We start from the raw sequence: 27,591 nt of genomic DNA on the forward strand, positions 1-27,591 counted from the left end.
TACACACCAAGCAAGGAACAAAATTAAGCAAGCAACATCTTAAACAAAACAAGGCAAGAAAAAACCTTCAAAACAACATAACAAGACAAGATCATGCATGAATGTATGCAAGTATGACAAGAGTAAGGTGAGGGTTGCTACACGAATATATTTTCATACTTGACGAATAAGAATATAACCATCAATGATTAATGAAAAGCTCAACCCATTTGATTAAGATGAAATAAAAATGATTGTTGACACGAAATATAACTGTAAGAAGGCAAAATGAGGTTTAATAATTGCCATAAAAAACAATTAATTGACACAGAATTTCCTACTTTAAAAAGTCTTTTTTTAAAAAAAAAATTCCAAAATTAATATTTAAAAAGCTAAATTTTTAGAGAGAGAGAAGCGTAAACATTTTAAAATAGCAGTTCAATTAAAAAAATCAAATTAAAAACAGTTCACTAAAAGCAAAAAAACAAAGGGTTATCAAATAAAAAGGGTTAAGTTTTTAAGGTTTCATTTTCCTTTCAATCAACAAATTCCCTTCAAATCCTAAATCCAAATACAACCTAAGAGAGATGGGAAAAAAAAAAGGAAAAAAAAAAAGACCTATCATATTACAAAATTAAACTGTAACAAAATCTTTGTAAAAAAAAAATAAATAATAGTTATTCAGGCAAAAAAGTTAGACCTACTTTAATGAATCAAGAATCAACCAAAAGTTAGACCTACTTTAATAAATAAAGAGTAGTTATTCAGGCCGAGTGATATGACAAGAATCAACCAATCATCTTCTTGACACATCACTGGGTCTATAAAGTGGGTATAAAAAATGAACTTGTATATCATTATTAAAAAAAAAAAAGACATAAGCATTCACATAATTCATCATACATTCCAACTATTAAAAAAAAAAAAAAACATAAGTATTCTCTAGAAATTTAACAGTTATATTCCATGATACATAACTATACACACTATATTAGACTTCTTTCTAAACCAAACATTATTTTCATCCTGCCTTCAGGCACGGGCATACCCTAGTACACACTATATTAGACTTCTTTCTAAACCAAACATTAATAGCTTAATGTTTAATCTAAGACCAGACATGAAAATTCTAGAGTATTAAAGAAACCTGAGAGAGTTCATTCATTAATCCAAAACATTCATTAACCCACTGCAATTCGAAAAAGAAAACGAGGAACTAATAAAGAATTGCAAGGGAGAGACTTCCTAACCTGAGTATCTGCTTGAGAAGCAAAATTAAAGAAATCTGAGACAGAAGGATAAAAAAAAAACATAATTAGTAAGAGCACTCCTCAACACTAAAAGTGTACACGAATCTATTTTCATGTTTGACGAATAAGAATATGACCATTGATGATTAATGAGAACCTTAACCCATTTGATTAAGATGAAATAAAAATAATTGCTGACATGAAATATAATTGGAAGAAGGCAGAATGAGGTTTAATAATTGCCATAAAGAAAAATTAATCAACACAGAATTAACAACCTCATAACATATTTTAGTTAAGAACCTATTTTAAGAAGTTCATCTTTGCATGAATATCACAGATGGGGAAATTGAACTACTACAGGATAGAAGATAAATTATAATTTTTTAATGTATTTAATATACATTAAAAATGATAGAAGAAAAATTAAATATTGTCATAGAAATCTTCATCATTTTTCTCTATTGGCCAAAATGTAGAACTATCGCAATAAATGATTTTGTGGTTGATTCTATATAGTAATTTTGCATTGACAACAGTTAAATTCTTATGGATTGTATTGCCCACTTTTCGTACTAACAACTAATATATACCACCAAAAAAAAGTAAATAAATAAATTATATAAAAATATAAATTATACAACTAAGTCAAAATAAAATTTTAACAAAACTTCAATATAGAAATTTAATTACTAATTTTGCATTTTAAAATGTGAAAAAAACAATGAAGAGTAAAAGGCTACAATAAAAATTTATAAAAAGTCTCACCACACTGTAACTGGATAAGTACAAATATCTTTTGCCTTATCTATACAATTACAAATGCCTTTTTCAATACTCTCATAAAAATTATACTACACAGTAGCTTATTTTACTCCAATGAGTTACACGACACAGTAGCTTATTTAATCACAAATATATTTCCTTCACCCATTTTTCCATATTGTCCATTCAAAAGTTATATTTATTTATTTATTTATTTTTAATTATATGTTTTATTAGCAGTGAAACAGTGAAGAAAGTTAAAACTTTCTATTTCCTTTTCCTTCCTTTTCTTAGATACCAAACAACAATGCATAAGATTCAAACTTCCTTTTCCTCTCTCTCTCTCTCTCTCAACAATCAACAACCAAACTAAGACAAAGAGAGAGAGAGAGAGAGAGAGAGAGAGAATCCCCCAAAAAAATAAAGTGGGTATGAAAAATGAGCTTGTATATCATTATTAAAATAAAAAAAGTAAGTATTAACATAATTCATCATACATTCCTATTATTTAAATAATAAAAAAAAGACACATAAGTATTCTCTAGAAATTGAACAGCTATATACCAAGATACATAACTACACACACTATATTAGATTTTTTTTAAACCAAACATTAAAAGCTTAATGTTTAATATAATTATTGGAAATTTCAAGACCAAACATGAAAATTCCAAAGCATTAAAGAAATCTGAGAGAGTTCATTAATTAACCCACTACAATTCAAGAAAGGAAGTAGAGAACTAATAAAGAATTGCAAGGGAAAGACCTCCCAACCTAAGTATCTGCTTGAGAATCAAAACTAAAGAAATAGGAGACAAACAGATTTAAAAAAAAAAAAAAAAAAAAAAAAAAAAAAAAACATACACACAATTAGTAAGAGCACTCCTCAACACTAAAAATGTATACGAATCTATTTTTATGTTTGATTAGTAAGAATATGACCATTGATGATTAATGAAAACCTCAACCCATTTGATTAAGATGAAATAAAAATGATTGTTGACATGAAATATAATTGTAGGAAAGCAGAATGAGATTTAGTAATTGCCATAAAGAAAAATTAATTGACACAGAATGAACAACCTTACAGATGGAGAAATTAGTTCACAACCTACTTTAAGAAGTTCGTATGTGCATGAATATCACAGATGGAGAAATTGAACTACTACAAGATTGAAGGCAAATTATAATTTTTTTTATGTCTTCAATATACATTAAAAAGGATAAAAGAAAATTTGAATACTATCATAGAAATCTTCATCATTTTTCTCTATTGGCCAAAATGTAGAACTATTGCAATACATGATTTTGCAGTTAATTCTATATAGTAATTTTGCATTAACAACAGTTAAATTCTTATGGATTGCATTACCCACTTTTTGTGCTAACAACTAATGTATACCACACCAAAAACAAAAAAACAAAAAAAAAAAAAGTAAATTATAAAAAAATATAAATTATACTACTTATGAATAAAATTTTAGCAAACCTTCAATATAGAAATTTAATTACTAATTTTGCATTTTAAAATGTGAAAAAAAAAGTAAAAAACTACAATAAAAATTGATAAAAAGTTTCACCACACTATAACTGGATAATTACAAATATCTTTTGTCTTATCTATGTAATTACAAATACCTTTTTCAATACTCATAAAAATTATGCTACACAGTAGCTTATTTACTCCCATAAGTACTACACAGTAGCTTATTTAATAAAAAAATATCTTTCATTAACCAATTTTTCCATACTTTTCATGAGTACTACACAGTAGTTTATTTATTTTTAATTATATGTTTTATAAGCAATGAAATGGTGAAGAAAGTTAAAATTTTCAATTTCCTTTTCCTTCCTTTTACTCACATACCAAACACCAATGCATAAGATTCAAACTTCATTTTCCTCTTTCTCTCAACAATCAACTGCCAAACTTAAAAGAGAGAGAGAGAGAGAGAGAGAGAGAGAGAGAGAAGTACTAACCAGAGCGTCGAGAAACAATCTGCAAGTAAGAACAAAACACAATCATAAATCAAACAAAAACTAGAAAAAGAACAAAAACAAAATTACAACAATAAAAAATTCTGACAAACCGTCATTTTGTCAACCCATATTTGGTGAGTAAAAATATGACTATTGATAATTATGACCATTGATAATTAAAGAGTCTCAACCCATTTAACTAAGATGAAATAAAAATAATTCTTAACATGAAATCCATTTTTTCTTAACCCCCATTTGAGAGAGAGAGAGAGAGAGAGAGAGAGAGAGAGAGAGAGAGAGAGAGAGAGAGAAGTGGGTGTTGAAACCCAATTGATTATTAAAGAAAAAAACGCAATACAGAATTTCATTATGTATTTTGAGACATTTGAGACAATTGATAAAATTTTTAAAATTCTAACAAACTGTCATTTTGTCAACCCATATTTGGTGAGTAAAAATATGACTATTGATAATTAAATAAAGTCTCAACCCATTTAACTAAGATGAAATAAAAATGATTCTTAATTTGAAATCCATTTTTCCTTAACCCCCATTTGATAGAGAGAGAGAGAGAAGTAGGTGTTGAAACCCAATTGATTATTAAACAAAAAAACACAATGCAGAATTTCATTTTGTATTTTGAGACATTTGATAAAAATTGTAAAATGTTCAACATTTTTGTTTTTGCTATTAAAGCTCATCCTCAACAGCAGCGTTTAATAGATTATAGGAATTATTATCACTAAAAACAGGGTGCAAAATAAAATGGGTTTGGATTATGCAACAAAATAAAACATGGTGCAAACAGCCCTATAATGCAACAAAATCAAAATCCACCACATTTTTAACCCATTTCAATATTTACAAAAATAGAAAGACATCCTATAATGTTTCAATTTCAGTGTGGTCCGAATATAATTGTCATTGGTAGGGTTCAATGCGATTTTTGCTTCAGAAGTGGGTGTTGAAATAAAGATAGTCTCAACCCATAAGATGAAATAAAAATGATTCTTAACATGAAATCCATTTTTCCTTAACCTCCATTTGATAGAGAGAGAGAGAAGTGGGTGTTGAAACCCAATTGATTATTAAAGAAAAAAAAACACAATATAGAATTTTATTTTGTATTTTGAGACATTTGATAAAATTTTAAAAATTCTGACAAACCGTTATTTTTTCAACCCATATTTGGTGAGTAAAAATATGACTATTCATAATTATGACCATTGATAATTGTAGAGAGTCACAACCCATTTAACTAAGATGAAATAAAAATGATTCTTAATTTGAAATCCATTTTTCTTTAACCCCCATTTGATAGAGAGAGAGAGAAGTGGGTGTTGAAACCCAATTGATTATTAAAGAAAAAAAACACAATACAAAATTTTAACATTTGTTGAAACCCAATCTATTTTGTTTAACATTTGATAAAAATTTTAAAATGTTTAACATTTTTGTTTTTGCTATTAAAGATTATAAGAATTTTTATCACCAAAAATAGGGTGCAAAATAAAATGGGCTTTTGATTATGCAACAAAATAAAACAGGGTGCAAACCCCTTTTGTTGGCACCAGATCTTTTTGCTACAAACAAAACACGGTGCAAATAGGGTCCCACTTGATGAATCAAACTTATAAAATTTAGCTTGTTTGATCAATTTTTCTTTTTCTTTTTTGGGTTTGATTTTGTGATATTGTTTGATCAAGTTGAGAACACCCCAAAGATCCAAAAATAAAGCCAAAATCACCAACCCCATCTATAGAACAGAGCCCCTCAAGATTTCTTAAAAATTAATAACAAAGTCAGATATTGAAATAAACTCCAAACAATCTCCATCCCTCAATCACAAACAAAGCTTGACCTTGATAAAATCCAACACCTTTACCCACTCTACACATGCTCCGTTAAAAATACATTCATTCCGAAACTTCCAAAGAGACTAAAAAATAGCAATCAGAATAGAAAACCCATATCCAACCCACCTGATAATGATATTGTTTGTTTTTGTGATATTGTTTGATCAAATTTAGCTTTATTTTTGTGATATTGTTTTTCTATAGAATTGTTTTTGTGATCAATTTAATCAAACTTGATCAAACTTATACAAAACATAAATCATAATCTAAATTGTTAAACGTAATTGTTAAACTTATAGAATTGTTAAATACTTTTGTGGCCAACACGCTATTGATCAAACTTATAGAATTGTTAAATTTTTTTGTCTCATAATCTTAGTACAAAACACAAATCAAAGAGATTAAACAATCTTAAAAAAACCTAACATGGGAAAGAGAGGCAGAGTAAGTGAAGGGTTCAATAAAAGAAACCTAACACAATTCAGTACCCAATCTAACAATCTTACTATTGTTCATGACAGAATAAAATACATAGACGCATTTCAATGAAATCAATGAAGGGTTCAATAAAAGAAAGAGATGAATCCATCTCTTAACATGGGAAAGAGAGGCAGAGTAAGTGAAGAAACACAAACAAATCTAAAACAAACAAATCATCTGTTGAGGATCGGGGGCACACCAGGGAACTCAAACAAACAATAACACACAAGTTTTAACGTGGTTCGGCAAGTCGCCTACGTCCACGGGCAGCGGATTCACTATATTGAACAAAATGGTAAGAATTACACACTCGCTGTAATTCTCTCTCTCTTTGCTCTCAACTCACACCTCTCAGCTCCAAATCTAATGCTCTATATCCTCTCCCTCCCGTCTCTATTTATACACAAAGGAGTAGGTGGGAGAGCCTTCATTCTTGACTTTTGACATGGTTGGTGGCCACCAAGCTTGACTTGGTTGGTTGCCTTGGTTGGTTGCCTTCCATTGTTGACATGAGGATCACCCCTTTCACATGGGGTGACCTCCAGAATCTGTAGCCAATATTCAACAAATCTCCACCTTGGCGAGGATTCTTTTATCCAACATAGTGATCGATCAACACTGCCATGCACCCGAAGGTGCTTAGTTCCGAGAGATGTTGACCAAGTCCAAACAATGTTGGAACTTGATCCCAGAAACTACCTTTGTGAGCATATCGGCCGGATTATCTGCAGTACCAATCTTTTGAAGCAGAATATCCCCTTCATTCACTATTTCTCGGATGAAATGGAAACGGACATCAATGTGCTTGGTGCGGGCATGATGAACCTGGTTCTTTGCCAAACAAATGGCACTCTGACTGTCACAAAACACCTCAACGTGCTTCTGAACAATTCCCAAGTCTTCAATCAACCCATGTAGCCAAATGGCTTCCTTAAAGGCTTCCGTTACTGCCATGTACTCTGCCTCTGTAGTAGACAAAGCCACCGTTGACTGAAGCGTTGACCTCCAACTTACCGGCCCTTTAGCAAGCGTAAATAAATACCCTGTTGTTGACCGGCGTTTGTCTAAGTCACCAGCATAATCTGAGTCCACATATCCTTCCAAATTCTGCCCGAGTCGGTTATCTCTCTCGAACTTCAATCCCAGATTGACCGTGCCATGTATGTACCTTAGGATCCATTTCACTGCCTGCCAGTGATTTTTTCCTGGATCATGCATATACCTGCTTACCATACTCACAGCATGCGAGATGTCAGGCCGTGTACAAACCATAGCATACATTAATGCACCAACTGCATTTGCATATGGAACCTGTGCCATATGCTTCCGTTCTTCTTCTGTGCGTGGAGACAACGAAGCACTAAGCCTGAAATGAGGGGCCAATGGTGTACTTACAGCTTTGGTTTTCCCATTGATGCCAAATCTGTCTAACACCTTTTTCAGATACTGGGTTTGTGTCAGACAAACCGTGCCCTTCTTCCTGTCTCTCTTGATCTCCATGCCAAGAACTTTCTTTGCTTCTCCCAAATCCTTCATTTCAAACTCCCTTGCTAACTGTGCCTTGAGTTTGTCAATCGCCACCTTGCTCGTAGATGCAATCAGCATATCATCTACATATAAGAGCAAATAGATGAAGAAACCGTCGGGAAGCTTACGGAAATATACACAATGATCAAATTGACTTCTTGTGTATTCTGTCTTCATCATGAACCGATCAAATCGCTTGTACCACTGTCTCGGGGATTGCTTCAATCCGTACAGCGATTTGTTCAGCTTACAGGCCCAATTCTCTTTTCCAGCAATTTTGAAACCATCTGGCTGGGACATGTATATCTCCTCTTCAAGATCTCCATGTAAGAAGGCAGTTTTGACGTCGAGTTGGGCGAGCTCGAGATCAAACTGTGCAACCAAAGCTAACAAGATGCGAATAGACGTGTGTTTCACAACAGGTGAGAATACCTCATTGTAGTCTATTCCTTCCTTCTGAGCATAGCCTTTAGCTACCAATCTAGCTTTGAATCTGATGTTGTCTCTGCCTGGAATGCCTTCCTTCTTGGTGTAAACCCACTTACACCCAATTGCTTTCTTGCCTTTTGGAAGTTACACCAACTCCCAAGTCTGGTTCTTGTGAAGTGACCCGATCTCTTCATCCATAGCCTCCTTCCATTTGACACTTTCTGCATTATGCACAGCTTCTTTGAAAGTGTAAGGAATATTGTCTTCAATGATTGGAAGTGCATAGGCTACCATATCGGTCATCCAACTGGGTTTCTTAGTAACCCTTTTTCCTTTCCTGATTGCAATGGGTTCTGATTGTTGCGGAGCCTCTGGATCTTCATTTTCATCTGAACTCTCTTCAGAGCTATCCTCTGAGACTTCTTCAGGATGGTTGATTGGTTGACTAGTCTTTGCTGGAGTCTTAAACTCCACCTGCACTGACTTCTTCAATGCTTCCTCATTCTGTTGAGGATCTGATTGCTTCAGCATTGCAGACTCATCAAAGGTAACGTCTCTTCTGATGAGAACTTTCTTTGATTCAGGGCACCACAGTCTGTATCCCTTGACACCGTCACCGAAGCCCAAGAAGATGGCTTTCTTGGCTCTTGGATCCAACTTAGATTCTGTAACATGAAAATATGCTGGACATCCAAAGATACGTAACTGATCATAATCAGTAACTGGGACTCCTGACCATACCTCCATGGGAGTCTTGCCATCTAATGCTGCAGTAGGTAGTCTGTTGACAAGATGACGAGCATAGTTCAATGCCTCGCCCCAAAATGCCTTGCTCAATCCAGACTGTGACAGCATACACCGGACTTTCTCCACCAAAGTGCGGTTCATGCGTTCTGCAACTCCATTCTGCTGCGGTGTTCCAGGAACTGTGAAATGTCTCACTATCCCTGCATTCTGGCAAACCTCAAAGAAGGGATCTGATGTATATTCTCCACCATTGTCAGATCTGAGCTTCTTGATCCGTCTGCCTGTCTGGGTCTCAATCATCTTCTTCCACGTAAGAAAGATGTCTAAGACTTCATCTTTGTGTTTCATTGTATAAATCCAAACTCTTCTAGAGAAATCATCAATGAACGACACAAAGTAGTGTTTACCTCCCAACGAAGCAGTCTTGGAAGGACCCCATACGTCGGTGTGGACGTAGTTTAGAATCCCTTTGGTACGGTGAATTGCAGTACCAAACTTGATTTTTGTTTGCTTGCCCAATACACAATGCTTGCAGAACTCAAGCTTCCCTGTCTTGGCGCCTTTCAACAGGCCTTGCTTTACCAACCCTTGTAAAGCCTTCTCACCGACATGCCCTAGGCGCATGTGCCAAAGTTTGGAAGTGTCTGATGCATCATCTTCTGAGCTGGAACTGGTGGAGACAGCCACTCTCCCTGTGACTGTAGAGCCATCTAGGAAATATAAATTTCCCTGTCGAGTACCCTTCATTGCAACCAATGCTCCTCGAACAACTTTAAGGACTCCACCTTCCATGGTTACTCTGTAACCTTTGGAGTCTAAAACTCCCACTGAGATGAGATTCTTGGTTAGATCTGGTACATACCGTACATCTTCAAGAATTCTGATTGTTCCATCATGGCTCTTCAGTTTAATTGTTCCAATCCCCTTTGTCTGGCAAGCTTGGTCGTTGCCCATCAGCACAACTCCTCCATCGAACTCTCGTAAGCTCGAGAACCACTGCTTGTTAGGACACATATGGAATGAACATCCGGAATCTATTATCCATTCATCCGACTGGCCATATGATGAAACTGTGAAGGCTCCTCCTTCATCATTATCTCCATCTCGTGCAATATTCACCTTCTCTTCTGTCTTGTCTTTATTTGGACAATCTTTTGCCCAATGTCCCTTCTCGCGACAAGCTGCACACTCGTCTTTTGCAAGACGTCTTTTGTCTGAAAGTTTCCCCCTGGATTTTGAGCGAGACTTTCCTCGCCTTGTATTTCTTCTGTTATTTGTTCTGCCTCTGACTGTTAATGCCTCGGATGTTGAGTCCCTATTTGCAGACTTATCTTTCCTTCTGAACTCATTGTTCACCAAGGCGTTTGCAACATCAATATACTTGATCTTCTCTTTACCGTACAGTAAAGTAGTAGTGAGATGATCATACGAGTCAGGCAAGGAATTTAACAATAACAGTGCTTTGTCTTCATCACCAACGTCATCATCCAAATTCTTCAAATCCGTAATAATTTTGTTGAAATTATTTAGGTGTTCGTTCATCGAAATACCTTTAATGTAGTCGAAACGAAACAACCTCTTCCTCAAGTAGAGCCGGTTCTCAATGCTCTTTGTCATGAACTTATCTTCCAGCGCCTTCCAAAGCTTCTTCGCAATATCATATTCTGTAAAGGCATACTTCTCCTCTTTTGCAAGGCAAAGTCGGATGGAACTGCAAGCCAGGAGATTCACCCTCTCCCATTCTATCTCGTCCAGGTCATCTGGTTTGTCTCCCAGAGTGAAGTGCAGGTTCATTTGGACAAGCATATCCTTAACTTCGCATCTCCACATGCCGAAGTTGCTGCTTCCATCGAACTTCTCTACCTCGAACTTGGCATGGGACACCGGGGTCCAATGCCTAGAAGTGCTTGTACTGGCTGGATTACTTACGGACTCGGTTGATCTAGAGTCTGCCATTTTTTAGAAACTTCAAATCAAAAAACTGACCGTACAGATGTGTCCGGAATACTCCAAATAGTTGGGAAGCACTATTGGATCGTCAAAAACGAACTCCGAATAGCTCCGATCTGGCAAAAAACACTTTGGACGGGTCAGATCTGCAGAATCTGGTGCGCTGAGATACACCGGATAATTTCTCCCATCAACGGCTGGTCAACGGCTCGGTCAACGGCGCAGACGGCGCGGTCAACGGAGGATCGGCGGCGCGGTCAACGGCTTGACGGCTGGTCAACGCGGCTGTGTGAACGGCTCAGGCTGACTGGACTGACACGTGGCCGACACGTGTCTGACACGTGGCCTAACTGTCGGACGCGTGGCGATGACGTGGCGGATGACGTGGCGCCACGTGGCTCGTCTTCTTCCTGAGAGACGCGCGTGTGGCGCGTGGGTGAGATTGGATATCACGCGCCGGTTACTGAACGGCGCGTGGTGGCGCGTGCTGCGACTGGGGCTGACGCGCTTTGTGCAGAGAGCGCGTAAGGGCGCGTGTGAAGGCTTCTTGGCTCTGTTTTTGCTGTTCTGGACTCCTCTCGGGGAGTTCTTCCTCCTGGTATGGTCAAAAGTGGATTTTGAGCACTTCGAAATCTGGGCACTTTCGGGAAAAATTCGATTTTTCGCAACCCGAGCTCTGATACCAATTGTTGAGGATCGGGGGCACACCAGGGAACTCAAACAAACAATAACACACAAGTTTTAACGTGGTTCGGCAAGTCGCCTACGTCCACGGGCAGCGAATTCACTATATTGAACAAAATGGTAAGAATTACACACTCGCTGTAATTCTCTCTCTCTTTGCTCTCAACTCACACCTCTCAGCTCCAAATCTAATGCTCCATATCTTCTCCCTCCCGTCTCTATTTACACACAAAGGAGTAGGTGGGAGAGCCTTCATTCTTGACTTTTGACATGGTTGGTGGCCACCAAGCTTGACTTGGTTGGTTGCCTTGGTTGGTTGCCTTCCATTGTTGACATGAGGATCACCCCTTTCACATGGGGTGACCTCCAAAATCTGTAGGCGCGTGTGAAGGCTTCTTGGCTCTGTTTTTGCTGTTCTGGACTCCTCTCGGGGAGTTCTTCCTCCTGGTATGGTCAAAAGTGGATTTTGAGCACTTCGAAATCTGGGCACTTTCGGGAAAAATTCGATTTTTCGCAACCCGAGCTCTGATACCAATTGTTGAGGATCGGGGGCACACTAGGGAACTCAAACAAACAATAACACACAAGTTTTAACGTGGTTCGGCAAGTCGCCTACGTCCACGGGCAGCGGATTCACTATATTGAACAAAATGGTAAGAATTACACACTCGCTGTAATTCTCTCTCTCTTTGCTCTCAACTCACACCTCTCAGCTCCAAATCTAATGCTCTATATCCTCTCCCTCCCGTCTCTATTTATACACAAAGGAGTAGGTGGGAGAGCCTTCATTCTTGACTTTTGACATGGTTGGTGGCCACCAAGCTTGACTTGGTTGGTTGCCTTGGTTGGTTGCCTTCCATTGTTGACATGAGGATCACCCCTTTCACATGGGGTGACCTCCAGAATCTGTAGGCGCGTGTGAAGGCTTCTTGGCTCTGTTTTTGCTGTTCTGGACTCCTCTCGGGGAGTTCTTCCTCCTGGTATGGTCAAAAGTGGATTTTGAGCACTTCGAAATCTGGGCACTTTCGGGAAAAATTCGATTTTTCGCAACCCGAGCTCTGATACCAATTGTTGAGGATCGGGGGCACACCAGGGAACTCAAACAAACAATAACACACAAGTTTTAACGTGGTTTGGCAAGTCACCTACGTCCACGGGCAGCGGATTCACTATATTGAACAAAATGGTAAGAATTACACACTCGCTGTAATTCTCTCTCTCTTTGCTCTCAACTCACACCTCTCAGCTCCAAATCTAATGCTCTATATCCTCTCCCTCCCGTCTCTATTTATACACAAAGGAGTAGGTGGGAGAGCCTTCATTCTTGACTTTTGACATGGTTGGTGGCCACCATGCTTGACTTGGTTGGTTGCCTTCCATTGTTGACACGAGGATCACCCCTTTCACATGGGGTGACCTCCAGAATCTGTAGCCGCGTGTGAAGGCTTCTTGGCTCTGTTTTTGCTGTTCTGGACTCCTCTCGGGGAGTTCTTCCTCCTGGTATGGTCAAAAGTGGATTTTGAGCACTTCGAAATCTGGGCACTTTCGGGAAAAATTCGATTTTTCGCAACCCGAGCTCTGATACCAATTGTTGAGGATCGGGGGCACACCAGGGAACTCAAACAAACAATAACACACAAGTTTTAACGTGGTTCGGCAAGTCGCCTACGTCCACGGGCAACGAATTCTCTATATTGAACAAAATGGTAAGAATTACACACTCGCTGTAATTCTCTCTCTCATTGCTCTCAACTCACACCTCTCAGCTCCAAATCTAATGCTCTATATCCTCTCCCTCCCGTCTCTATTTATACACAAAGGAGTAGGTGGGAGAGCCTTCATTCTTGACTTTTGACATGGTTGGTGGCCACCAAGCTTGACTTGGTTGGTTGCCTTCCATTGTTGACATGAGGATCACCCCTTTCACATGGGGTGACCTCTAGAATCTGTAGGCGCATGTGAAGGCTTCTTGGCTCTGTTTTTGCTGTTCTGGACTCCTCTCGGGGAGTTCTTCCTCCTGGTATGGTCAAAAGTGGATTTTGAGCACTTCGAAATCTGGGCACTTTCGGGAAAAATTCGATTTTTCGCAACCCGAGCTCTGATACCAATTGTTGAGGATCGGGGGCACACCAGGGAACTCAAACAAACAATAACACACAAGTTTTAACGTGGTTCGGCAAGTCGTCTACGTCCACGGGCAGCGGATTCACTATATTGAACAAAATGGTAAGAATTACACACTCGCTGTAATTCTCTCTCTCTTTGCTCTCAACTCACACCTCTCAGCTCCAAATCTAATGCTCTATATCCTCTCCCTCCCGTCTCTATTTATACACAAAGGAGTAGGTGGGAGAGCCTTCATTCTTGACTTTTGACATGGTTGGTGGCCACCAAGCTTGACTTGGTTGGTTGCCTTCCGTTGTTGACATGAGGATCACCCCTTTCACATGGGGTGACCTCCAGAATCTGTAGGCGCGTGTGAAGGCTTCTTAGCTCTGTTTTTGCTGTTCTTGACTCCTCTCGGGGAGTTCTTCCTCCTGGTATGGTCAAAAGTGGATTTTGAGCACTTCGAAATCTGGGCACTTTCGGGAAAAATTCGATTTTTCGCAACCCGAGCTCTGATACCAATTGTTGAGGATCGGGGGCACACTAGGGAACTCAAACAAACAATAACACACAAGTTTTAACGTGGTTTGGCAAGTCGCCTACGTCCACGGGCAGCGGATTCACTATATTGAACAAAATGGTAAGAATTACACACTCGCTGTAATTCTCTCTCTCTTTGCTCTCAACTCACACCTCTCAGCTCCAAATCTAATGCTCTATATCCTCTCCCTCCCGTCTTTATTTATACACAAAGGAGTAGGTGGGAGAGCCTTCATTCTTGACTTTTGACATGGTTGGTGGCCACCAAGCTTGACTTGGTTGGTTGCCTTGGTTGGTTGCCTTCCATTGTTGACATGAGGATCACCCCTTCCACATGGGGTGACCACTAGAATCTGTAGGCGCGTGTGAAAGCTTCTTGGCTCTGTTTTTGCTGTTCTGGACTCCTCTCGGGGAGTTCTTCCTCCTGGTATGGTCAAAAGTGGATTTTGAGCACTTCGAAATCTGGGCACTTTCGGGAAAAATTCGATTTTTCGCAACCCGAGCTCTGATACCAATTGTTGAGGATCGGGGGCACACTAGGGAACTCAAACAAACAATAACACACAAGTTTTAACGTGGTTCGGCAAGTCGCCTACGTCCACGGGCAGCGGATTCACTATATTGAACAAAATGGTAAGAATTACACACTCGCTGTAATTCTCTCTCTCTTTGCTCTCAACTCACACCTCTCAGCTCCAAATCTAATGCTCTATATCCTCTCCCTCCCGTCTCTATTTATACACAAAGGAGTAGGTGGGAGAGCCTTCATTCTTGACTTTTGACATGGTTGGTGGCCACCAAGCTTGACTTGGTTGGTTGCCTTGGTTGGTTGCCTTCCATTGTTGACATGAGGATCACCCCTTTCACATGGGGTGACCTGCAGAATCTGTAGGCGCGTGTGAAGGCTTCTTGGCTCTGTTTTTGCTGTTCTGGACTCCTCTCGGGGAGTTCTTCCTCCTGGTATGGTCAAAAGTGGATTTTGAGCACTTCGAAATCTGGGCACTTTCGGGAAAAATTCGATTTTTCGCAACCCGAGCTCTGATACCAATTGTTGAGGATCGGGGGCACACCAGGGAACTCAAACAAACAATAACACACAAGTTTTAACGTGGTTCGGCAAGTCGCCTACGTCCACGGGCAGCGGATTCACTATATTGAACAAAATGGTAAGAATTACACACTCGCTGTAATTCTCTCTCTCTTTGCTCTCAACTCACACCTCTCAGCTCCAAATCTAATGCTCTATATCCTCTCCCTCCCGTCTCTATTTATACACAAAGGAGTAGGTGGGAGAGCCTTCATTCTTGACTTTTGACATGGTTGGTGGCCACCAAGCTTGACTTGGTTGGTTGCCTTGGTTGGTTGCCTTCCATTGTTGACATGAGGATCACCCCTTTCACATGGGGTGACCTGCAGAATCTGTAGGCGCGTGTGAAGGCTTCTTGGCTCTGTTTTTGCTGTTCTGGACTCCTCTCGGGGAGTTCTTCCTCCTGGTATGGTCAAAAGTGGATTTTGAGCACTTCGAAATCTGGGCACTTTCGGAAAAAATTCGATTTTTCGCAACCCGAGCTCTGATACCAATTGTTGAGGATCGGGGGCACACCAGGGAACTCAAACAAACAATAACACACAAGTTTTAACGTGGTTTGGCAAGTCGCCTACGTCCACGGGCAGCGGATTCACTATATTGAACAAAATGGTAAGAATTACACACTCGCTGTAATTCTCTCTCTCTTTGCTCTCAACTCACACCTCTCAGCTCCAAATCTAATGCTCTATATCCTCTCCCTCCCGTCTTTATTTATACACAAAGGAGTAGGTGGGAGAGCCTTCATTCTTGACTTTTGACATGGTTGGTGGCCACCAAGCTTGACTTGGTTGGTTGCCTTGGTTGGTTGCCTTCCATTGTTGATATGAGGATCACCCCTTTCACATGGGGTGACCTCCAGAATCTGTAGGCGCGTGTGAAGGCTTCTTGGCTCTGTTTTTGCTGTTCTGGACTCCTCTCGGGGAGTTCTTCCTCCTGGTATGGTCAAAAGTGGATTTTGAGCACTTCGAAATCTGGGCACTTTCGGGAAAAATTCAATTTTTCGCAACCCGAGCTCTGATACCAATTGTTGAGGATCGGGGGCACACCAGGGAACTCAAACAAACAATAACACACAAGTTTTAACGTGGTTCGGCAAGTCGCCTACGTCCACGGGCAGCGGATTCACTATATTGAACAAAATGGTAAGAATTACACACTCGCTGTAATTCTCTCTCTCTTTGCTCTCAACTCACACCTCTCAGCTCCAAATCTAATGCTCTATATCCTCTCCCTCCCGTCTCTATTTATACACAAAGGAGTAGGTGGGAGAGCCTTCATTCTTGACTTTTGACATGGTTGGTGGCCACCAAGCTTGACTTGGTTGGTTGCCTTGGTTGGTTGCCTTCCATTGTTGACATGAGGATCACCCCTTTCACATGGGGTGACCTCCAGAATCTGTAGCCAATATTCAACATCATCTTGACCCATAAACAAATGTTTTGCTTTAGAATTTTTGCTTTAGAGATAAATTTTGCTTCAGAATTTTTGCTTGAAATCAGTACAACAACAACTACTACTTCTTATTAGAATTTGCATTTGTGTTCTGTATTCTGTTGGGTTATGTTGTTTCTTAGTTCAGGGCTAGGTTGTTGCAATGATTCACTTTGTTTTGCTAAAACCTTTAATGGGTTTTATTTTGTTTAAAGTCCATATGTAAGAGTAGTTGTGAAATCAGTACATCAACAACTACTACTCCTGTTGAGAATTTGTAATTGTGTTTTGTATTCTATTGAGGATTAGCTTCTTTTAACAATTAATGCAATGATAATGGACCTTCAATTACTGCAGTTAGAACCAGAACCCATCTATTCCTCGCAATGCATTATTAAAAAATTATCTTCAAAATGGTTTAGGTCTATGTATGTATAAAGGCCTTTCACTGAAGATTCTAATTCAATCTGTTCCTGTGTTGCCACTTACAAATCAAACCCTCCAAATGCTTCAGAATTTTTTTGCTTCACTGAAAAAAATAAATGCTTCAGAATTGTTTTTGAAAAAACAAATGTTTGATAAATACGTTTTTGCTTCAAAAACAAACCCTCCGAATGTTTGAAGAGACACAGATGATACAGATGATACATATGTGCCATGTTTGTTTGGGCGGACTGAATTAGATTAGATTAGCATTTCCATGACTAATAGTCTTAGGACTACGAATCCTTTGGATTATGTATCATATCTTATGTTTGGATTGAGTTAGGATTATAAGGAGGACTAATAGTCTAGACTTTGGTTTAGTATTTTCAATTTATATCCCACCCCTTTCTGTGGGATTGAATAGTCCATCATATGTGGGATACCATATCCAGATGGATTGTTAGTCCGTACTTCAATTGTTTAACCAAATATCGGATTAATAATTTTATTGGACTATTAGTCCAATCCTAAGCTCATGTCCACCTAAACAAACATGGCCATGGTGTAAAGAAGAGACGGGATGAGCTTACCTGGTGATTGTGGAGAGGAGAGGTTTCGATTGAGCTTTCTTCCTTCTTCAAAACTTTCTCAGAGCTTTGTTCATTGATACAGATGATACACATGATGTGAAGAAATGATGTAAAGAGAGGTAAGTGCAGTGGGTTGGTGAGAGTAGACTGGTAAACAAATCTGAACCATTGAATTTTAGTCATTGATAAATCTAGACCATTAAAACTCTTTTCAATCTCAGCTATTGTTTTTAAATTGGACAAATCTAAACCATTAAAGATAGTTTGTGAGAGATATATTTTTAGGAATAAATCTGAGCCATTGCTTTTTAAATTAGATAGATCTAAACCATTAAATTCAAAGACATTTTCAAACTCACCCTTCCATTGTTATATAGATTGAAAATTTTCATAAAGATTTTTATTTTTAAATACATCTAGATTATTTTTTTTAAATATATATATATATATATATATCCAGATTAAGTACATTTAAAAAGTAAAATAATTTGACTAAATATGAAAAAAGTTAACTAAAGCCGATAAGAGGTGAAGAGAATAATTTTTAAAAAATATATATATTTGAAAACTCAACAAGTACAGAGATTTGGCCTATAGGATTTGGAAATTGGATGCATTCATATTGATGGGGGAGTCTCTCACTTTGGTGAAAGCAATTAAGTCCCAGCAAGAGGATCTATCTTGGCCTCTTGATTGGAAGATGTAGGTAGGAGCTTTAAGTGGCTAGAGGTTTGTAACGTGAATCTGCGAAGGAAATTTTTTTTACTGCAGTTACATTATATTAAAATAAAAATAAATAACATATCGAACAAGAAAAGAAAAAAAAAATAACAGGGACAGTTACAAAAACATTTCAAGATTAGAGTTTTATAATAAAATAAATTTTAATTTTTAATTTTGTTAATTTAAATTTCAATATTTTGATTTGTATTCAATATAAATTATTTATCTATTTTTGTTGATTAAAACCGGAAAAAGATAATATTTTAATATTAAACTCAAGGTAAATTTATATAAAATGTTTAAAATACTCTTTTTCATTGAGTTAAATGACTAAAATATCATTTTTTTAGTCCATTTTGTTGAATGAAAATAGAAAAATAATTTAAATTAAAAACAAATAAACAATTAAGGGTAAAAAATTAAAGATTTAATTTGACAAAAATTAAAAATTCAAGATTTACTTTATTATAACGGTCAAACCCTAGATATTTTTTTTAAAAAAAATAATTTTCCCAAATAACAAAGTCTCAAAGGGCCACACAAAAAGATTCAATGAACTATAAATAACAAACTACAAAACCATATAATAAAATAAAATAACTACCAATATGAAAATCCACCAATTTTCTTACAAATGTGATTCAATAGATGTTCAGGTTGGTGGGGCAGTATGTGGCTGAAGGTGAGAAGGATGGGACGAAGTAAAGTTGTGGTCGGCGGTGAAAGAAAAATAAATCCAAGAAAGGGAAAAAGTTAGAGACTGGGACCAAATCTCTTTCTTTTTTTAAATTTTTTAATCAAATACAGTGTTAAACGAAAAATGTGTAAAAGTAAATAAAAATATAATTATACTTTATTCACATTTCACTTACTATTTTCCTTTTTCTTTTTAAATCCTCCAATCAAACAAAAAGTTAGAGGTTTCTCATGTGAATCGGCAAAGGAATTGAGTGGCTCATGTTACATATAGAAATCCAATAGTTCCAATCCAAAAAACAGCAAAGTTAAACAAAGCATATATACAAACAAAACACAAGACCACCTAGATAACTCTTGGTTGTTAAGGATGTACACACTGAAAAAAAAAAAATAAAGAGTTGATAAATAATATTATACAGTCCAAATCAAGGGACTTACCAAAAAAAAAATCGCATTTTTTATTGATCCTAATTATAAAAAAATCACCATCCAACATATTTTTTGCCTTCCACCATCTTTTGTACCCCGACATAGGACCCAACTTTCTTTGGTAATCTGGAGTTTCACACAAAAACAGAGCAAACATTGGTGGAACGTAGCACAATATTGAATCATTTGTATGCAATTATGGGCAACAAACAACTATAGGGAGTCAAACATAAATATGACATCAATAAAAATTTGAAACTACTGCATTGATGAGTGTTATATTGCACCATCAGAAGTACAACCTCGATCGAATTATTGTTGTACATTATTAGCATTAATCAATAAGTATATGCTACCAAAAGTAAATAATAATGAACAGAAGATTTTGCATAACTACAATATGAATCAAATACATACCTCTTCATCGAAATGGAAAAACATTCACCAATCTTCTCTTACATTTCTTGTATGAGGGTCTCCAGGAAGGGCAATCTTTTATTATCGGTGTTACCGAGAGTGGCAATGTACTCCCAAAGGAAAATCTTATCAGGAGTGTTAAATTTAACAGCAGAACTTGTTTTAATTGATAGAGCACGGGATTGATTTCAACATTTGATCCTCTGTTTTTGAATACCTCTTTTAGGGAGCCACAATCTTTGACATAGAAGAATTGTAGGTTTTGCAAACTTCCAAGTAGTTCTGATGGAGTAATATTCAATAAGTTTTGACAATCGACCACATCCAAATGTCTTAGGTTGTTGAAGGAGTTGGTTGGAGGTGTGCTATGCCATATCACTTTGATGTTGCCCAAACTCCAAATTTCCAAGACTTCCAAGCAAGGAAACACAACCTGTATTATTGATAATGACAAAAGGAATAATGAGAAAATTATTAACCTTTATTTAAGAAAGACAGATAAAAGGGCATAGCTTTGATTTCCTAAGCAAGTGAACAAACATAGTGTTAGAGTTCATAGGTTCCGTGATTAGGATTTAGGGGTAAGAAATAATGTTATCTCTTGTAAATGGGCATAATTTTAAGTGCAAGGTTTTGGTTTATTAGAGTCTATGTTATTTAGGTTTTAAGACCTTTTGGAAGCTATCAATCTTTCAAAAATGCAAAGTGCACAAAATTAGAATACAAATAGTACACAGAAAATATATTGTATAGCTGAAATTTATTTGGAATGTCATGTGAGCAATACTTTAAATAAATCTCAACCACAAAACAATTTTTGTGTTATTTCTGCACACCAACCATTGTTGATCTTACTTTGTTTGGGAACTTAAAAAAGGAATAATTGGTATAAAGTATCTAATTAAACAAAATTGAGATACAACCAAAACAATATATGGTTGGGTTAATAAGAGACAAGACTCATGTACTTAATCCCATCTATCATTTTTTATTGGTTGGTGACACTATGCAAGATGAATTCATTCACCGCTATGCTGAAATTTTTATTTTTATTTTCGAAAAGGAGTTTCTACTAATACCTTCAATTTACTGAAACAGGTTTATGATTTTACTTGAATAATTCGAAATTTAGTAGCTCTAGAAACTCATAAAACTTATAGCAATTGTACTTTTTGGTTAAAGAGGGGTTGTGGTTTGAGAATTTCCACATTGAGCTCATGCTTTGTTGATTCTTCTTTTTCTTCTTCAAGTCCACAACTGCTATAGAAACTCTTTAGATTCTCCAATCCTTCCCTATTGGCCACTACTATTGCTTTCAACTTTGCACATCAGTGTATATATAGAAGTCGAAGATGCTCTAGGTTTCTTAATTGACAAAAGGATTCTCTCTCTCCCTGGACAAGGGGTTTTAAACGTTTATTCCATACCACTGATATATTATATACATAAAAAATTCTCAATTCCTCCAAAGCAGGGAATGCCACTTGCAAAATTTGATATATCAATTTTTGTTTTGTTAATTACCAAGAATTGGCAAATAAACATAAAAAGTTACTGGAAAAAAACACGCCCTTCCACAAAAGAGAGGTTGAGGAGTGTTAGAATTGTTTGAAAGGAAGCGCCTGAGCTTGGGTATGTTGCGCAACGTCATTATTTTCAGTTGAAGAAAAATAATTTCCTCATCATTTTCTTGTCCTTCATTTCCAACAATTTCTTCCATATCCTCACAATTTTCTATTTCTAGATGTGTGAGGCGCATAAGAACTCTTGCAATGGAGAGTGAGAAGAGACATTTGAATCTGTGTGTGTTAGTTTTCTGACCACACTGCCAAACAGGTACTCAGCTGGAGAACACCGGCAGAATAGATTGCGCCTGAACGACCTGTCACAGAAAGATAAGACTCCGACGGTGGTTCGTCTGACGATCAAGTCAACACTCAATTATCTCTCAAAGATAGCAAATAGTGCTTTTACTCACTAGTCAGAATATAAAAAACGTATCTTAGACCTACGAGGGTGCCTTACTTTTATAGCCAACACTAACCTGATCCATGTAGAAGCCTAGCTTCTTTTGGACTCTGGCCCAATGCTTATCTTGGACTCTCCAATAGATAAAGATAAACTCTCTAAGAGCTTTTATCATTATCCAGGCTGAGGTCCTCCCCCATTCTAGAACTCTTATCCCTTATCCGCTCATCTCAGATTCCGGTATCTTTGCAGGCAACCTCGGCCTAGCCGATATCACCTCGGTGCGAAAACCAGGACACGTGGCACCTCGGCTAGCACTTCGGTGCCACCTTGGCCACGTGTTGTTATCCAAAAAATATGTCCCTACAACTGCCCCCTAGGTTCTATTACCTCAGCATCCTGAGGTGATAGAACCTATATCATTTGAACCTATAACACATCGGCTAGATTTACTCTATCCTTTATTTCCGAGGTCATCATTCGTCGACTCCATATGTCCAAGACTTGTAGTCTGTTTTTATCAATGCCTTGCCAAAAGCCAAGTTTTTTCAAGTTCCTTAACCGAGATCGTTTCCTTAGCTGAGGTCTTTGCCACGTGTCCCTTCCTTATTGAACCATATCTGACACGCGCCATCAGGTCGCGTCACTTCTGCGCGTGCCACCTGACAAGCACGTCATCTCAAGCACATTTAATGAATACTTTGGCGCTTTTTCGTGTTTTATCAAAAACACTTCCCTCTTTCTTCGTCTCTTCACTTTTGCATCCTTGTTTTTTTCCAAGCTTTCAAACTTTCTCTCTCCAAAAATCCCCCAAATCCTCCATTGTTTCAAGCTCTCAAGCTCTGCAACCTGCTCCGTTCATCCCTTCCAGTGAAGCATTCATCGCTCCGTTCCATTCACCGTCGTGGTCTGACTTCGGCGAATCTTACTCCAGCACCATTTTCTTCGGTAAGTTACTGTTCCCCTCTTTTAAGTTTCGAACTTTATTTCTCTTGTACACTGCTTTTATGAATGCATTCACGTTGTTGAACATATTTGTTTGTGTTCTGAATCCCATCAAAAAGCATGCTTTGTATGGGGATTTCTATTCATTCAATCTGCTTTTGACTCACTGTCCCTTTACACGTATATGCACTGTTTTCATGTTCTTGATAGTTCATCACTATTCTTGATTTTGAATCACATTTTTTTCCATGTTTTCTTGTTGTATTTTCCAGATTCTTGCCTTTAATCCTCCATTTCTACCTAGATTAGGTTTGGGTTTTGGTAGAGAAATCTCAATTTGTTAGGAAAACTGAAACAAATTTCTCTAGATCTTCAAAAAACTCTTGCCCTAGCACCCGCTTAGGTTTTAGCCGAGGTCTTATAAACCTTGACAAACTAATTCCTTCTGAAATCCAACACCTTGTCCCTCTGGCCGACATCATGGGAATGTTTAGGTGGAGGGTAGACACCCCAGACAAGCTTGAATACTTTAGGCAAGAGTTCTCCATCCCTGTCGACGTTCATCTTAGGTTGCCTGGGGAGAAGAACTACATCATGCCCAAAGACAACTCCATGCCCTTCCCAGTAGTAGCCTTCATTGAATGCGGGCTTAGGTTCCCCCTTGACATCCTCTTCCGCCAAATCCTTCACTACTATAAGCTTAACCCGATGTAATGAGCCATTAACTTTACAAAGTTATCAATGGTATCATTGCCTTAGCTAGCCGAGAAAATGCTAGAATAACCCTAGCCGATATCCAATATTGTTATGCAATGTGTGACCTGAAGTCAGAAAAGGGCTACGTCTACTATCTTAAGCCGAGATGCACAGAATACAAACTCATCGCCGACCTCCCAGACTCCAACAAGGGTGCTGGAGACGATTACTTTATTGTCTCGGGCAACTGGGAGTTCCTACCAGACTATGACCTTCACCTCTACCCCTTAAGCCGAATAGTGTTCAAAGAGGAAAATGATAAGAGCCAAGTGTCACTTTACTTGCTTTAAAGTCTTTATTATTTTGATACTCTTGTATGTTCTAACGTTTGTTTGTTTTTCTTTGCAGTTCTTCCTCAGCCCCCAAAGGACTTTCGAAAAAACTTTTATCCCGACAAAGACTTCAAGAAGCTGCTGGACTTACCTGTTAATTAGCGCGAAGCTCCTCTGCTCCTGAACTACATCCCGACCTACAAATCCATTCTTTGCGACGTCCCCAAGAAAAGCAAGTCTCCATCCTTAGCAACAACTCCCCTAACTACCTCATCACCAAGGCCCGATTAAGCCTCAACATCTGACCCAGCAGAATAGCCGTCAACTTCTACTCTACAACTGATTCCACCCTCTCAACGCCAACGCCGACGTCGAGCTCCACTGTTTACCCCTACAGGAAGAACTCGTAGCCGTAAATGCCGAAGTAGTGAGGTGTCGGCTTACGATCCAGCCAACCCACCAACTGCACTTCTAGCGATCCATTTCGGTACTAAAGTCACTGTAGTCGTTGCCGCCGACGAGATAGATCGCAAAAAGGCTGTAGCAGACGACTTTCTAGCCGAAATTTCCAACGTCGTCACAGTCCAATCCTCGCCTTCTCAGTCCTAGCCAAAATCGAAGCCAAAGAGGCTGAAGAAGGCCCAAGCAAAGGCAACGGTGACTCAGATTGACTCTGAGGATAGCTTGCTAATTTCAAAAATGGCCGAGGCAGAAAAAAGTACCTCCACCCTCGAAAAGAGGCCCGCCAAGGCTAAACCCTCCGAATCCACTAAGTCAAAGAAGCCGAGGTCGGACTCAGCAGCCACCTCGGGTTCTCTTAAATCGGATGACCCCTGCGCCCTCTCCATCACAATTGAGGATAAGCCAGTCAGAGCCAGTGACAGCACCTCTGATATTGAGATCGGCGTCGCCTTCTCCACTGCGCTGCGCCTTTCCAATGACCTCAACCGAATGGCCGAGGTCAGCGAATATGAAAATTTCGCTTTGATGGTGCAACATTCTATACAAGTAAATTTCTAACACTTGGTACTCTTTCATTCTCTACTTTCGTGCTTACTAACTTTGTTCCTTGTATTTCTTTTAGGCAATCCAGCATGCTCACTCCTTTGCGATGCAAGCAGAGGTAATAAAGAAGGAGCCGGTCCATAAGACCAAGGAGGTTACTGGATTGCTCAAGTCCCTGAACAAAGTTGAGGCCAAAATGAAATCCTTGATAGATCAGGACAAGGCAGCCAAGCAAGCTCAAGACGAGGTTGAAGAAAGGGTTGGTACTGCAGAGGCTGTTGTTGCGGTTCTTAAGGCAAAGAAACAAGAGGCCGAAGCAAAACCGCTGAAGCCCAGACTGAGCTCCTTGCTACTTTGGCCACAAAAGACGCTGAGATCAAAGCAGCGGACAAGAAGGCCTACGCCGAGGGGGCAGTCGACGTCCGCGAGGACTACAAAAAACAAGTCAAAGAGGCATACAACAAGGGTTACACCCTCAGTTGGATGGCTGCTCTGAAGGAGTTGGCTATCCCGAGGACTCTCCTCTCAGAGATGCAGGCTGACTTGTGCTACTATTCCCTCCCACTTCAAGCCAATCTAAGGCTAAGGCTAGGGGGGGAGGGGGAGCGGGAAGAAGAAGAAGAAGAAGAAGGAGAGGAAGTAAAAGACGAAGAGGCTGAGGTGGCTGATGCTGAAGTTCCTGCTGGGGCCAAGTCCCCAACTCTGAATGAGCAAGTCCTACACTTGACTCAGGATGAGGAGGACGAGGTTTCAAAACGTGCCTCCCCCCAGAAGACAACATCCGAGGTGCCAATCGCCGAGAAGAGCATTGATCAGACTCTACAAGAGATCGACGCCGAGCTCGAGGCTGAGAAGGCTGCCGAGAAGATTCCCCAATCGTCTTCTGGGGCTGAGACATAGCCTGCCACCAACGCCAAGTAGTCTGTTTACAAACTGTTACTTCTTTACTTTGTATTTTCTGTTTTTGGAATCATTGTCACCTTTTGGACCATGTTTTGACTTTAATTTTGGCCGATGTGCCATTTTTGTATATGAACAAGTTGTCTTGAATGCAAGTCCTTTTTTTTTATGAAGTGTTGGATGCTTGTCTCTTCTTTACTGTCTTGTATGATTCCATACTTAGAATAATTTGAATGTCTTCAAAAGTGCATCCCATCTGTGCTATCTCCTTGGGTAAAACTACCTCGGACATAACTTCCAACTTGTTTTATCTCGGCCTTGCCTTTAACACTTAAAAACATTTTAAAAATATTTTCACAAATGTTTAGCTAAAACTTGTGACTTTACTTATTGGCTTCTACCAAGACTTCAGTCTTCCATATTTTCCAAGTTTTGGTAATCTAGTCATCTCGGCAAGTACGTAGATACTTCTTTCAATATTACCTCGGCTTAACTTCAATTTGTAAGTTTTTCTAAAAATTTCAACAAGTGTTAAGCCAACTTTAGCTTGTAAATTCCAATCCCCAAGCATCATTCTCTAGCTCTCTGCCCCGTAATGTGAACTTAACTTTCAGTTATGTTTTCATTAAGCATGTGCCTATGATTTTGTTGCCGAGGTTAGATTCAATCAGAGACTAGCCGAGGTTCTCAACATTGGTTCCTCTGTTAATCTTACTCAAATGTACTTAGTGCCAATCTGTGTTTGACTCTGCCAATATGGTAAGTCCAGGTTAATTCGACTTAGTTCAATTTCATTATATGCAAGTGTAATTCAACTCTGCCATATAATGAGTCTAAGTTATTCGTCATGTTTCACTTAGAAACATTGCCAACTTAGTTCAACTCTATTATATGCAAGTATAATGCAACTCTACCATATAATAAGTCTAAGTTATTTGTCATGTTTCACTTAGAAACATCGCCAACTTAGTTCAACTCTATTATATGCAAGTATAATTCAACTCTGTCATATAATAAGTCTAAGTTATTCGTCATGTTTCACTTAGAAACATCGCCAACTTAGTTCAACTCTATTATATGCAAGTATAATTCAACTCTGCCATATAATAAGTCTAAGTTATTCGTCATGTTTCACTTAGAAACATCGCCAAGTGACTGGTCAGTCGTACTGCACAAGTTTGAAATTAAAAATCGAGCTAAAATTTTATTATTACTTTGGCTAATAACAAAAAACTTTTAAAATACTAAAAATCTAATGATAGAAAAACTTTAGGTTGCAAGGATTCCAGGGTCTTGGCAACCCTTTGTCTTCACTGTCTTTAAGCTGATATGCTCCATTGCCCAGGACCGAGATAATTCTATAAGGTCACTTCCAATTTGGGCCAAGCTTGACCTCTTTGGGATCCTTTTTGTTGCTGACGACCTTTCTCAAGACGAGGTCCCCGACTTGAAACTCTCGTGGGTTGACCTTCTTATTGTAAGCCCTAACAAGCTACTGTTGGTATGCCCTCAGTTGAATTGCTGCTTTCTCCTTTCTTTCTTCTAACAGATCCAGATCTCGGGCCAAGGCCCTGTTTGGTAGAGCTGTGGGAAAGTGCTTATAGCTTATGCCTTAACAGCTTATAGCTTATAACTATGAACATAAGC

The 27,591-nt window shown here is 38.5% G+C and overlaps 1 protein-coding gene and 1 long non-coding RNA gene across 4 annotated transcripts in view; both read right to left on the reverse strand.

Annotated features, from left to right (window-relative positions):
* The window catches only part of LOC114288471 (uncharacterized), a 35,557-nt gene extending 17,430 nt beyond the window's left edge, over window positions 1-18,127 (reverse strand). For both annotated transcript variants that reach the window (XM_082883887.1, XM_082883886.1), the window contains exons 1-3: window positions 17,831-18,127; window positions 3,975-3,993; window positions 1,230-1,264 (exon numbers count right to left, since the gene is read on the reverse strand). In XM_082883887.1, coding sequence (XP_082740013.1) covers window positions 1,230-1,264; window positions 3,975-3,993; window positions 17,831-18,013 — 237 coding nt within the window. In that variant the 5' untranslated portion in view covers window positions 18,014-18,127. The remainder of the gene's footprint in view (window positions 1-1,229; window positions 1,265-3,974; window positions 3,994-17,830) is intronic.
* A 1,352-nt stretch (window positions 18,128-19,479) lies between these two features.
* On the reverse strand, window positions 19,480-21,892 carry LOC145796724 (uncharacterized). Of its 2 annotated transcripts, XR_014337214.1 has the most exons (3): window positions 21,268-21,623; window positions 20,099-20,531; window positions 19,480-19,807 (listed from the first exon to the last, which is right to left on the reverse strand). It is a non-coding gene; the product is annotated as an uncharacterized LOC145796724 (long non-coding RNA). The 2 variants fall into 2 exon arrangements; XR_014337215.1 differs by lacking the exon at window positions 19,480-19,807 and having other exon boundaries at window positions 19,923-20,531; window positions 21,268-21,892.
* Between the last annotated feature and the right edge of the window lie 5,699 nt (window positions 21,893-27,591).

The sequence above is a fragment of the Camellia sinensis genome, chromosome 8 (assembly GCF_055761805.1).
Source record: "Camellia sinensis isolate YWXY chromosome 8, ASM5576180v1, whole genome shotgun sequence".
In the NCBI taxonomy this organism is placed as follows: domain Eukaryota; kingdom Viridiplantae; phylum Streptophyta; class Magnoliopsida; order Ericales; family Theaceae; genus Camellia; species Camellia sinensis.